This window comes from Nerophis lumbriciformis, linkage group LG17 (assembly GCF_033978685.3).
Source record: "Nerophis lumbriciformis linkage group LG17, RoL_Nlum_v2.1, whole genome shotgun sequence".
Classification (NCBI taxonomy): Eukaryota; Metazoa; Chordata; class Actinopteri; order Syngnathiformes; family Syngnathidae; genus Nerophis; species Nerophis lumbriciformis.
This window is the reverse complement of record NC_084564.2, coordinates 5,364,536-5,379,095: the sequence shown is the minus strand read 5'-3', so window position 1 is coordinate 5,379,095 and position 14,560 is coordinate 5,364,536. Positions and strand designations below refer to the sequence as shown.

The 14,560-nt window shown below is 39.7% G+C and overlaps 1 protein-coding gene across 2 annotated transcripts in view; it reads left to right on the top strand.

Moving 5' to 3' along the window:
- iws1 (interacts with SUPT6H, CTD assembly factor 1) overlaps nt 1–14,560 on the top strand; it is a 37,885-nt gene that overhangs the window by 11,988 nt on the left and 11,337 nt on the right. For both annotated transcript variants that reach the window (XM_061972264.1, XM_061972265.1), the window contains exons 4-12: nt 1,006–1,065; nt 1,136–1,343; nt 7,694–7,751; nt 7,836–7,951; nt 8,021–8,171; nt 8,250–8,332; nt 8,418–8,547; nt 12,646–12,763; nt 12,841–12,952. In XM_061972264.1, coding sequence (XP_061828248.1) covers nt 1,006–1,065; nt 1,136–1,343; nt 7,694–7,751; nt 7,836–7,951; nt 8,021–8,171; nt 8,250–8,332; nt 8,418–8,547; nt 12,646–12,763; nt 12,841–12,952 — 1,036 coding nt within the window. The remainder of the gene's footprint in view (nt 1–1,005; nt 1,066–1,135; nt 1,344–7,693; nt 7,752–7,835; nt 7,952–8,020; nt 8,172–8,249; nt 8,333–8,417; nt 8,548–12,645; nt 12,764–12,840; nt 12,953–14,560) is intronic.

Here is a 14,560-nt window from a genome sequence, read left to right as displayed (position 1 = left end):
ATGGTGTTCTTGGGATGCTACGCATCATTCTTCTTCCTCCAAACACGCACAGTGGAATTATGACCAAAAAGGTCAATTTTGGTCTCATCTGTCCACAAAACTTTCTCCCATGACTCCTCTGGATCATCCAAATGGTCATTGGCAAACTTAAGACGGGCCTTAACATGTGCTGGTTTAAGCAGGGGAACCTTCCGTGCCATGCATGATTTCAAAGCATGACGTCTTAGTGTATTACCAACAGTGACCATGGAAACAGTGGTCCCAGCTCTTTTCAGGTCATTGACCAAGTCCTGCCGTGTAGTCCTGGGCTGATTCCTCACCTTTATTAGCATCATTGAGACCCCACGAGGCGATATCTTGCATGGGGCTCCACTCCGATTGAGATTGACCGTCATGTTTAGCTTCTTCCATTTCCTAATGATTGCTCCAACAGTGGACCTTTTTTCACCAAGCTGCTTGGCAATTTCTCCGTAGCCCTTTCCATCCTTGTGGAGTTGTACAATTCTGTCTCTGGTGTCTTTGGACAGCTCTTTGCTCTTAGCCATGCTGAATGTTTGGGTCTTACTGATTGTATGGGGTGGACAGGTGTATTTATGCAGCTAACGACCTCACACAGGTGCATCTGATTCAGGATAATATAGTGGAGTGGAGGAGGACTTTTAAAGGCGGACTAACAGGTCTTTGAGGGTCAGAATTCTAGCTGATAGACAGGTGTTCAAATACTAATATCAGCTGTATTACACGAATAAATTGTTAAAAAATCATAGATTGTGATTTTTGGATTTTTCTTTTTGGGTTATCTCTCATACAGTGGACATGCACCTACCGTGAAAATTTCAGACCCCTCCATGATTTCTAAGTGGGAGAACTTGCAAAATAGCAGGGTGTTCTCAAATACTTATTTTCTTGACTGTATATATATATATATATATATATATACATACATACATATGCTACTGATTGGCAATACCCAGTCAATAACTTCTTGAGTGATTGTATTTGCAGTGAAGAGGAAGAAGGCCATCCTATCAGACAGTGAGGATGAGGAGCAGACAAACAAACCAGGTGAGACCAGAGTGAAGAATTGAGTGCGCACACACAGACTGAAACACACTTTGTGACGTCTGCTCCTTAGCCAAGAGGAGTCGGGCCGTGTCGGACGACGACAACTCCGACAGCGACGCCGACTCGGGGGGACCCGATAAAAGTATGGCGGCCAAACTGAGAGAGCTGGGCTCCGACAGCGGCAGCGATGAGGACGACGGGTCAAAGGCCACTGGCGAGAAAAAGGACGAGAAGGCGTTGTTTGGTAGCGACAGCGACTCTGAAGACAACGAGGAGGAGTGAGTACATGTTGTACTAAAAAAAATGTCCCTCTTATAAAGGGTAAAAAAAATTAATACAAGTCATTTTTGCTTGTAATGAGAAAAAAATCTGCCAATGGAACGAGCCAAAATTGTCTTGGTAAGATTTTTTGAAATAAGACATTATTTTTACGCTTTAACAATTCTAATGTGATCTTGAAATTAGCAAGTAAAACATATATTTACTAGGACTGTCAAGTTTTGTGTCTGTTAACAAACTTGTGATGCTCAAAAGTAGTATTTTTTTCCTCAGATCTATCGCCTAAATACTATTCAGGGGATTGTGACTTGTATTAAGTTTGTTTAGATAATTTAGAATAGAATAGAAAGTACTTTATTGATCCCTGGGGGAAATTCAGCACCACAGTTCGCTCAAAATAAACACTTAAGTATTTTTTTTACATGTGAATAATATAGATACAGTCTATTATACAACATTATTCACATGTGAATAACATAAATACAGTCTATTATACAGCATTATTCACATGTGAATAATATAAATACAGTCTATTATACAGCATTATTCGCATGTGAATAACATAAATACAGTCTATTATACATCATTATTCACATGTGAATAATATAAATACAGTCTATTATACAGCATTATTCGCATGTGAATAACATAAATACAGTCTATTATACATCATTATTCACATGTGAATAATATAAATACAGTCTATTATACAGCATTATTCACATGTGAATAATATAGATACAGTCTATTATACAGCATTATTCGCATGTGAATAATATAAATACAGTCTATTATACAAAATTATTCACATGTGAATAATATAAATACAGTCTATTATACAGAATTATTCACATGTGAATAATATAGATACAGTCTATTATACAGCATTATTCACATGTGAATAATATAGATACAGTCTATTATACAGCATTATTCGCATGTGAATAATATAAATACAGTCTATTATACAGCATTATTCACATGTGAATAATATAAATAAAGTCTATTATACAGCATTATTCACATGTGAATAATATAAATACTAGGGGTGTAACTGTACGTGTATTTGTATCGAACCGTTTCGGTACGGGGGTTCCGGTTCGGTTCGGTTTGGAGGTGTACCGAACGAGTTTCCACACGGACATATTAAGTAGCGTAACGCACGTTGTGTAAACAATGCACACCTAGGCACAACACACGGCATGCTAGCAGCTAACGGGCTACGATAGACTGACCATACGTCCTCTTTTCACCGGACATGTCCTCTTTTGTGGAGCTGTCAGGGCGGAGTTTCTTAAATGCCTCAAATGTCCAGCATTTTGAGTTAGGGTTGCGTGTATTTTCAATGTACGTTCAGGGTTAAGAAGGGGTTAAAAACAAAACAAATTGTGCGTGCAGCAGCATTGGTGAGGGAGGGGCAGAGAGAGAGAGAGAGAGAGAGAGAGAGTTATGATAAACGTGCATGCGTCGCCAGGCTCTGCTTTTTATCCATAGATTTATCACATTTAATGTTTTATTATCTACAGCAGGGGGGTCAAAAGTGTGCCCCGGAGGCCATTTGCGGCCCACAGCTAATGTTTTAAAGGCCCACGGCACATTCTAAAAATACTGTTAAAATAAACAAAAACATAACAAAAGTGAAATAAAAAAGCTTAAAGGTTAAATGTAATTTAGAAAAAGTTGCAATGTTGACTAATAAAACAAAGCTGTTTTTCTTTTTCTTTCAAACTGTCATTACTCAAAACATAATATTGAATCAATACGTGAAGGTAGGCGAACACACCTCTACAACGCTAAATATATCCTGTGGTGTACCTCAGGGATCAATACTAGGACCTAAATTATTCAATCTATATATAAATGACATTTGTAAAGTTACAAAAGATTTAAAGTTAGTATTATTTGCGGATGATACAACAGCGTTTTGTTCAGGAGAGAACACACAGAAGATACTACAAATAATAACAGAAGAAATTAACAAATTAAAAAGATGGTTTGACAAAAACAGACTATCGTTGAATCTCAGTAAAACTAAAATAATGCTATTTGGTAACAGTAGAAGAGAAAGTCAAACACAAATACAAATAGACGGAATAGAAATTGAAAGAGTAAATGAAACCAAATTTCTTGGTATAATGATTGATGATAAATTGAACTGGAAATCTCACGTAAAAAATATACAACATAAAGTACCAAGAAACACGTCAATAATGAATAAAGCAAAACATGTTCTAGACAAAAAATCACTTCATATTCTCTACTGCTCACTAGTGTTACCATATCTGAGTTATTGTGCAGAAATATGGGGAAATAACTACAAAAGTACACTTCATTCATTAACGGTGTTACAAAAAAGATCAGTTAGAATAATACATAATGTTGGATATAGAGAACACACAAATCCTTTATTTATTGAATCAAAGATACTGAAATTCTACGACATAGTGAATTTGCAAACAGCTAAAATTATACACAAAGCAAACTATAACCTGCTACCCAAGAATATACAACAATTCTTCTCAAAAAAAGAGGAGAAATATAATCTTAGGGAGAAATGTAATTTAAAACATTTGTATGCACGTACAACACTTAAGACCTCCAGTATATCAGTATGTGGAATTAAATTATGGAATGGATTAAGCAAAGCAATCAAACGATGTACTAATATGATCCACTTCAAGAAACTCTTCAAACTTAAAGTGTTTACAAAGTACAAAGAAGAAGAACCATGATAAACATTCTGAATTTATTTAACTCATCCATTCTTTCATTCTTTCACTCACAAAATAATCTTACTTATCTCAACATATGAAATGTAACTTACGTCACCAATTATCATTTATTTACTTATTTTATTGTGATTACTTATGGAGTATATTGTGAATAAATTGAGAACAGGAAGTGAACAAAAGTTTTAGCAACTGTTATGTAAAAGAAAAGGGGTAGGATTAAATAAGCTCTGCTTCTTCCTACTCCTTTTCGAACATGTTGAAAAGAGAAACTGGAGATTGTGATGTATCATGTTGTATACTTGCATGTTCGAAATAAACTCAAACTCAACTCAACTCAACTCAAAATCAATGTTATTATGAATTATTGACCTATCCAAGGTTCCCATTACTTCACATCAAATATTCCACTAAGAAAAATATTTTTGGTGGAAGATGTTGCAAATTTGGTAAATAAATAACCCAAAAATGTATATTTTGTTGTTTTCTTACTGTACCGAAAATGAACCAAACCGTGACTTCTAAACCGAGGTACTTACCGAACCGAAATTTTTGTGTACCGTTACACCCCTAATAAATACAGTCTATTATACATTCAAGTACAGTCAAAAAAGAACATATGCATTATACAGTCTAAAAGCTAGATCATTTGACTAGAAATTGGTAATATAAACCTGGTGAGATTGTGACTTTTTTTCCAGTGTAGGGCTGCACAATTTTGAGGAAAAAACCTAATTGGGATTTTACTCTGCAAAATTGCGACTCTATTTGCAATTAAAAAAAATGTATGCATTTAAACTTTGTTAGACTGTCAATCAACATATTCTTGTCGCAAAGGTACCCCACATTAAAACAATATGCAATCATTAACTTTCCAAAATATTTGGCTTCATGCAGACAGGCTTGGAGCGTTTGTCTACATCAGGGGTGTCAAATGTAAGGCCCGCGAACAGGGTTTAATCAGCCCGTGGGATGAAATTGCTGGGTAAAAAAAGAGCCGACATTTTTGAATGATAGAAACTGCTGTTGTAAATGTGTCCTGTTGATGTCGCAATAGCAATTCTTTGTATCTATGTAGATTATGCTATATATGTAAAAAAAAAAACACATGACATTAGTACATCAGTACATCCTATAATTAGATTTTGATATTATTTTTTTATCTTAATAGATTGAAAATTAACACCAATGAGTTGACTGATGAACATATCACATCATTTATTCAGAAAGTATGAATAACGACAAATAATGGTGGAATACTATAACCGCAACATGTAAGTGGAAAAAAAACCCAACAACAACTTTATGATTTGTACATTTTCAGAATGTGCTTGTTCTATTTTGGAACATAAAAAACAATCTGAAGTTGTCTTTATTTGTAAGTTATTGTGCTGTGATTTTACCAGTCTGGCCCACTTGTGAGTAGATATTTATCCATGTGCACCTGATCTAAAATGAGTTTGACACCCCTGGCCTACATAGTATTCTTAAAATAATCGATACAAACTATACAGTGTTTATAATGTAATGTAATCATAATATATAATAATAATGTAAGTAACTATCTAAGAAGACATTAACTTATTCCTCTCTACTGTAGAATTGTTTACCATTATCCTGTAATTGGAAGGTAAAAAACGTTATGCTAAATAAATAAACAAACAAAACAATTAATTGGACTCATTTCTATGAGCAAAATGTTCCTTAAAAAAATATTAAACTTCTTAAAGTGATTTTTTTTCTTAGTAGGAAGAACTAGGTTCATACTTGCCAACCCTCCCGGATTTTCCGGGAGACTCCCGAAATTCAGCGCCTCTCCCGAAAACCTCCCGGGACAAATTTGCTCCCAAAAATCTCCCGAAATTCAGGCGCAGCTGGAGGCCACGCCCCCTCCAGCTCCATGCGGACCTGAGTAACGTGTTGACAGCCTGTTCACACGTCCGCTTTCCCACAATATAAACAGCTAATGATCGAGGGAGAGTTCTTGGTTTCTTATGTGGGTTTATTGTTAGGCAGTTTCATTAACGTCCTCCCAGCGCGGTAACAACACACAACAACAGCAGTCAAGTTTTCGTCTACCTACCGTAAAGCAGTTCGTCTGCCGTAAACAGCAATGTTGTGACACTTTTAAACAGGACAATACTGCCAACTACTGTACATGCATATGTGACCCACCCATAACGTGTCACATTTTTGTGTTGATTTATTTATTAGATTTTGTGGTTTGAATTCGTTTTTGGAGCTGTCATTACACATTTATCAGTATTCACATTGGTCAGTAGGGGGCAGTAGGGCGTTTCTTCCCAATTGAATGCTATCACCTGCAGACCGGAAGTGTCTTGTCATTCTGATGAGCGCGACCAGTCTGTGAACAATTGAAACGTCCTGTGTGCTTTTTCCTCCTGTGTAACAGGTTAGTTTTGGTGAATCAACTCACTGAATAATATCCATGTGATCTTTATAAGTTTAAGTACACATTCTGATGGGGGAGCCTAACTCTAAAGTGTTTGTGAGTTGTAGTTTGTATTTGTGAATGAATCCAGTGCACAGCTGCAGTAATCAATACAAAAAGGCGACGTGAGTGCACAATGTTTATATAGGAACTTCTGATCCTAATTCAGACTCCCAAATTAGAGCTCCCGTTTTCTTATTGATTTTATAATGTATGTTTGTATAATGTGTGTGTTCTGAAATAGTGACAGAGAATAGAACAAGGATGGACAATTCAACCCTTAACTCAACAATGGGTAGATGAGTGTTATGTGTGTGTATATCTGTAAATAAATGAACACTGAAATTCAAGTATTTCTTTTATTTATATATATATATATATATATATATATATATATATATATATATATATATATATATATATATATATATATATATATATTGCTAGAATTCACTGAAAGTCAAGTATTTCTTATATATATATATATATATATATATATATATATATATATATATAAATAAAATATATATATTGCTAGAATTCACTGAAAGTCAAGTATTTCTTATATATATATATATATATATATATATATATATATATATATATATATATATATATATCTTAACCACACCACGCCCCCCGCCCCCCACCTCCCGAAATCGGAGGTCTCAAGGTTGGCAAGTATGACTAGGTTGGACGTTGTGCTTTTGTTTGTTGCCAAATGCCATCATGGGATCATGGCATTATCGCTCGTTTGTGTTGATGGGCTCATATTGCCGTCCAATTTAAAACTGAAATATTCCCACAACGGGACATTTGGCTTTGTATTTTTTTCCCTCCAAATTTGGGGAGTCGCAAGGCTCTCTGTCCGGGCTTCTAGTGTGAGCTGTCTCGCTGAGTCGCTCTCCGCTCACCGAGACAAAGAGGGCTCACTGCGTTCAGTTAATTCTACTGTGAAACGATCGCGCTCAGGAGCTGAGAGCGATGCAGAGTGAGACCTCTTTCTCCTTGTTTGAAGCGAGGAAGAAAATGTCTGTCAATTAAATGCCGATGACGGCGGAGAAAAAAACGCAATCGCACTAATTAAAACCTTGATGTCGATATGTTAAATTAGCATTGTTAGCATCGTCTTAGCATCTCTCAACTTGGACCTCTGCGTGTCTCCCAGGAAAATGATTGCCGACATCTTTGGGGAGTCTGGAGACGAGGAGGAGGAGGAGTTCACGGCGAGTACTTTTTCCCCGTGACTCATTCATGACGCGGAGCGCGTGCGGATGTTAACAAGGGAAGTGATGGCTTTGTGTGTGCAGGGATTCAACCAGGAGGACCTGGAAGGAGACAAGGAGGAGGCCACGCAGAAGAAGCAGCAGATGCAAGAGGATTCTGATTCTGACGAGGGCGTCGAGCGCGGCGGCGGCGGCCACGAGTATAACTCACTCCGAACATGTTTATGTATGAAAAGGCGCTGTGTGCTGATTGAACTCTTTGTGTGTAGCACCAGCTTCATGTCCGACTTTGACATCATGCTCGCTCGCAAGAAGGCTATGAGCGGCAAGAAGAGGCGTCATCGTGACGGCGGGACATTTATCAGCGATGCCGATGACGTGGTCAGCGCCATGATCATGAAGATGACCGAGGCCGCCGAGGTCTGCCTGTCAAAATAAAAGCACGAGCGACAGCGTGGCACTTCCTGTTACCGACCGACTCTCTCCTCCTCCTTGCAGGAGGACAGAACGCTCAACAGTCAGAAGAAACCGGCGCTGAAAAAGCTGACACTGCTGCCTCAAGTGGTCATGCACCTGAAAAAGTACGATCTTCCTTTCACCGAGTGGGCGAGGTCACAAGAGACCGGGTCCAAACCTTAACTCCTCTTTGGATGTGTTGTCCCCCAGGCAGGACCTGAAGGACACGTTCATCGACAGCGGCGTCATGTCGGCCATCAAAGAGTGGATCGGCCCACTTCCTGACAAGTCGCTGCCTGCGCTACGAATCCGGGAAGAGCTACTCAAGATCCTGCAGGAGGTGAGTGCAACAACGGCGTGTACTGAAAACAGTCTGGTGTGTGAGTGACCAGGGGAGCGGACAAAATCCTGGCGTACACACTTTTTCACGGCAAAGTCGGGATGTATCAGGAGTGAACTGAGCGTGGGTGGAAAAATGCCGTGCCTCACACTAGGGCTGAACAGTTCACCAAATTTTAATTTCGATTGTGGCTTCTCACGATAATGAAAATACAATAATCGAGGAAAAAACAATAAGCCGCGCAAAGTCCGGAGTTTGTGACGGTGAAACAAATGAGGAGCGAATGAGTGAAAAAAGAGCATGAATATGAGATGCTTGGGATGGCACCGTGGTTGCTATTTTTTATTTGACACAACGCTAGTATGCCTAATCAATATCACTAAACTCAACAAAAAAGTAAGCCATACGATCGGAGTCACATAATTGGCCAATAAAACGGAATCCGCTGATACATGCAAAATAATATCAATCAATCAATCAATCAACGTTTATTTATATAGCCCTAAATCACAAGTGTCTCAAAGGGCTGCACAAGCCACAACGACATCCTCGGTACAAAGCCCACATAAGGGCAAGGAAAAACTCACCCCAGTGGGACGTCGATGTGAATGACTATGAGAAACCTTGGAGAGGACCGCATATGTGGGTAACCCCCACCCCCTCTAGGGGAGACCGAAAGCAATGGATGTCGAGTGGGTCTGACATTATATTGTGAGAGTCCAGTCCATAGTGGATCCAACATAATAGTAAGAGTCCAGTCCATAGTGGGGCCAGCAGGACACCATCCCGAGCGGAGACGGGTCAGCAGCGCAGAGATGTTCCCAGCCGATGCACAGGCGAGCGGTCCACCCCGGGTCCCGACTCTGGACAGCCAGCACTTCATCCATGGCCACCGGACCTTTGCCCTCCCCCTCCACAAGGAAGAGGGGAGCAGAGGAGAAAAGAAAAGAAACGGCAGATCAACTGGTCTAAAAGGGGGGTCTATTTAAAGGCTAGAGTATACAAATTAGTTTTAAGATGGGACTTAAATGATTCTACTGAGGTAGCATCTCTAATTGTTACCGGGAGGGCATTCCATAGTACTGGAGCCCCAATAGAAAACGCTCTATAGCCCGCAGACTTTTTTTGGGCTCTGGGAATCACTAATAAGCCGGAGTTCTTTGAACGCAGATTTCTTGCCGGGACATATGGTACAATACAATCGACAAGATAGGACGGAGCTAGACCGTGTAGTATTTTATATATATTTTATACGTCAGTACCGGAAGTAGTAAAATCGGCTGTTCACCTGGCAGGTTTTTCCTGTGGGATTAAAGAGGGGATAAATGGAGAAATCCTTCTTTTGCTGCCACATTTGTTTCATCATATATTACTGCCTTTGCACATGTCAATGTTTAGTTATGTATACACAACAGATCAACACAAAATCCGTACTTTGGAGCAATGTTCACGGAGTCTCGTATGCTTCCCGTCGCAGGTGAGTGATGATGGTCATGGACTCGTGGTTGAGGGAATAGTTGTTTGATGTTGGATGTCCGATTTGTTACAGCCCGATGATTTATAAGCACGTCACGCAATGCGCGTTTGCAATACGAGTGGGTGTAGCGCGCCGCCGCGCTCGGGTGGTGTGGCCACGGTGTCAAGATCGGTTGTATGAGAAGCTGAAGAGAGAGAGGCGTGTGGAGTTAAAATAAGTGCCTGTTTGCGGGTCTGTTGGTCATGGTGGGGGTTTCACTGATTTTTTTATAATATTTTCGTGATCAACCGTTAGGGTCCCAAAGATCGCGATTGACAGGTTGTTTTGGTCTTATTGAAAGTGGGAGGGAAAAAGAAAAACAATAGGAGCCACTTCTAAACTATGCTCCTGTAGGGGGCGCAGTGTGGGACTATGGGGGGAAAAAACACTCAGTAAAGCATAAGAAGTTTTTTGTTTTTGATAAATAATGTCGTCAAAATGTTTCAGTGTGTTTATAAGTAGTTCTTAAGCACATTAAACAATACCTTGATCATTTTGGTCACAATAACGTGATATGAAATGTTCATATCGTTACATTCCCAGTGTGTAACAAGCAGTGTTGGGTTAGTTACTGAAAACCAGTAACTAGTTACAGTTACTAGTTGCTTTATTTCAAAAGTAACTCAGTTACTTACACCAAAAAGTAATGCGTTACTGTGAAAAGTAACTATTTAGTTACTTCTTCTACTTTTTGTTTTTAAAGCTCCCATTAATGCCCTTTTAGCCTTCATTTCAGTACTGTTATTGCACTGGAGAATAATACAATCTGTTGATCTACTTGACATGCATTTGCATCACTGAACTCTGCTAAGCAATGTGGTCTACATACAACACACAAAGACAAAGATATGTTTCAAAGGGCCAATTTATTTCAGGCCAGAACAAATTGACAAAACTATTTTAAATAGCTGCAACATAACATACATAAGTAACAAACAGCATAATAACACTAACACTAACCACGTTAAACCCAGATTCCAAACGAACAAAGGTCTTAACTCATTCTCTTTCTATGCCACTTCAATATGGAATCCACTCCCAACAGGTGTAAAATAAAGGGCATCTCTTTCCTCCTTCAAAACCGCACTAAAAGAACACCTCCAGGCAACTACAACCCTAAACTAACACCCTCCCTTCCACATAATACCTCTTCGGATTGTAAATAATCAAATGTAGACATTTTTTCTTATACTTTCTGATCTCTCTCTCTATGTCCACTACTTGCTGTACATATCCTACCAAGTCAGTCTTACACTGTTTCAATGTCCATTTCTCTGATGATGCAATTGTTGATGCTGATTGTTGATGACAGAAGTGTTGATACCAACCAAACCTAACCCCCCCCCCCTCCTCCTCCATATCCCACACCCCGGATTGTAAATAATTCAATGTATATACCCTGATGATTATCTTGTGTGATGACTGTATTATGATGTTAGTATATATTTGATAGTATATATCTGTATCATGAATCAGTGGACCCCGACTTAAGCAAGTTGAAAAACTTATTGGGGTGTTACCATTTAGTGGTCAATTGTACGGAATATGTACTGTACTGTGCAATCTACTAATAAAAGTTTCAATCAATCAATCAACAACATAGCTGTAAACCTGGCTTCACCTAAGGAAGGCACACGTGACATACACAGAGCCTAACCAGGCAGATTTGAATTGTTGTTTTGGGCAGTAGACGGGATCTTTGATCCAAGACACAACTTACATTTAACTAAAATGTTCTTTTCTTTGTGCTCGACAAAAGAAAAGAAGTGAGAATATCTCATACTTGCCAACCCTCCCGAATTTCAGTGCCTCTCCCTGGGACAACCATTCTCCCAAATTTCTCCCGATTTCCAGCCGGACTTAAGGCACGCCCCCTCCAGGTCCGTGCGGACCTGAGTGGGGACAGCCTGTCGTCACGTCCGCTTGGCCAACCAAAAAGTAACCACAGAACACTATACCGTATGTATAGTGTTCTGTGGTTACTTTTTTGTTGGCCAACAGTTTACGTTGTATTGCGCACCCCCTTCCCCTCCCTCCCCACACCCAGACACAGACACACAGAGGAAGAATCAGAAGCACGTCATTGCTTCGCTGCCATAAAACACGATCAGATCCTCAGTTTCTAGCCGATACTACATAAAAAATAACGTAAAATAACGCAGTAACGCATCATGTAGTAACGGTAACTGAGTTACTGAATATAAAAAAATAACGCGTTAGATTACTAGTTACCGCCGAAACTAACGGCGTTACAGTAACGCGTTACTTTGTAACGTGTTAGTCCCAACACTGGTAACAAGTAATTTGGTCTCCCTGAGCTCACATGAAATCTTTCATGCGAGCACAGTCTTTAGCCTGTGAGTGCTGGGACACAGCTGTAGTAAAGATGGGTTGGGCTCAGCAGGGCTGAGATGGGCTTAGATCCAATCCCACGATCGGACATCTGTATTTATAATTATATTTATATGTTTGTCTCTTTCAAAAGTACCGATTTGGCACCTATGTCAATCATTATGTCACTGATACCCTAGCCATGCCCACTGACACAAACGGTTCTTTTGTCGTCGTGTTCGAACTACCAGCTACCCAGCGTGAGCCAGGAGACTCTGAAGCACAGCGGGATCGGACGTGCCGTCATGTTCCTGTACAAACACCCCAAAGAATCCCGATCCAACAAAGACCTCGCTCTCAAGCTGATCAGTAAGCGGCCTTCATACTCTAAAGGAATGTTCCTCAAGAAAAGGAGAAGTACCAAATATACGTTGTGTTGCGTCCAGACGAGTGGTCTAGGCCCATCTTTGGCCTGACGTCCAACTACAAGGGAATGACCAGAGAGGAGCGACAGCAGCGGGACCTGGACCAGCAGATGCCGCAGCGCAGACGACTAAGGTAGCATACTGGCCTATTCCATATCTTCACCTTGACCTCTCTTATATCCTCCGCCACAAGAGCTGACGTCTTTGGACTTTGATTGGACAATCTGGCGTCACATGTCTGCCAGCACCGCACAATAACATTGTCTTCTTCATCATGCTAACCAGCTATCTTCCTTGCTCCTGGCATCTCATTGGTCATCTCCATCGTCATCGTCACTTCATGCTAGGGCTGGACATTTAATGGAAATTGAATCACGATTTCGATTTTGGCTTCCCACGATCATAAAAGTATTACCTGCCAACTACTCCGGTTTTCCCGTAATTAGTACGATTTTCATCAACCTATTCCGGGTTACGGTTGCAGTGATAAAAAATACGTTTTTTCATTAATTAAAAAAATATATTTTTTAAAAAGTTTTATTCACGAAATCGCGTAACAACAATGACAATCTACACTGCTTCCCGTAACTTCCTTATCAAACTTTAGGTATATTTTTTGTTACTATTATTATAACCATTATAACTTTTTACTTGTTTATTCGTTACCAATTTCTATCCGGTTGTTCTTATAAATTATATTCAAACTTGAGTTTTGGTGGTATAATAAATACTTATGTTTTCAAATGAATGATTAATCGTGTTATTAATCGTGATTTTTGCCATAATCGTCCAGCCCTACTTCATTCTGTCCTTAGCACACATGTTCTAGTCTTCAGTGTCTCCTGTCCTCTTTTTCTTTCATCTCCCCTCCTCCTCCCCCTCCTCCTCGTCCTCCCAGTCAGCCTCAGCAGGCGGAGAGGGCGCAGGAACCAGACGTCTTCTCTCCACCAAGCAGGTTCTCTCATCAAACGCATGCTTGTAACCTGTGACCGGCCTGGTTGTTCTTCTTCCTTCTCCTGTTTTAGTCGTTCAGACTCCACTGCAAAAACTGAAATCTAAGATGAAATATCTCAAATAAGGGTGATATTTGCTTATTTTCTGTCTGATAAGATAATTCTTCTCACTAAGCAGATTTTATGTTAGTGTTTTACTTGTTTTAAGTGTTTTGGTCCTAAATGATCTTAGTAAGATACCGGTATTACAGCTTGTTGCTGAGATTTGATGACCTTTATTGAGTAAAACATGCTTGAAACTAGAATATCAACTGTTGCAAAGCTGTGTCATCAACACTCACAAGCAGTGACGTGCGGTGAGGTTGATGGCTGGTGAGGCACTGACTTCATCACAGTCAGATTTACAAACATATGAACCCTATCTTATTCACCATTTGATTGGTAGCAGTTAACAGGTTATGTTTAAAAGCTCATACCAGCATTCTTCCCTGCTTGGCACTCAGCATCAAGGGTTGGAATTGGGGGTTAAATCACCAAAAATTATTCCCGGGCGCGGCGCCGCTGCTGCCCACTGCTCCCCTCACCTCCCAGGGGGTGATCAAGGGATGGGTCAAATGCAGAGGACAAATTTCACCACACCTAGTGTGTGTGTGACAATCATTGGTACTTTAACTTAACTTTAACTTTACACATACAAACTGTAGCACACAAAAAAGCACATTTAATTAAAAAAACGTTATTATGGTCTTACCTTTACTTATAAATGAAGTCCATTCGCCGCTGTTGTG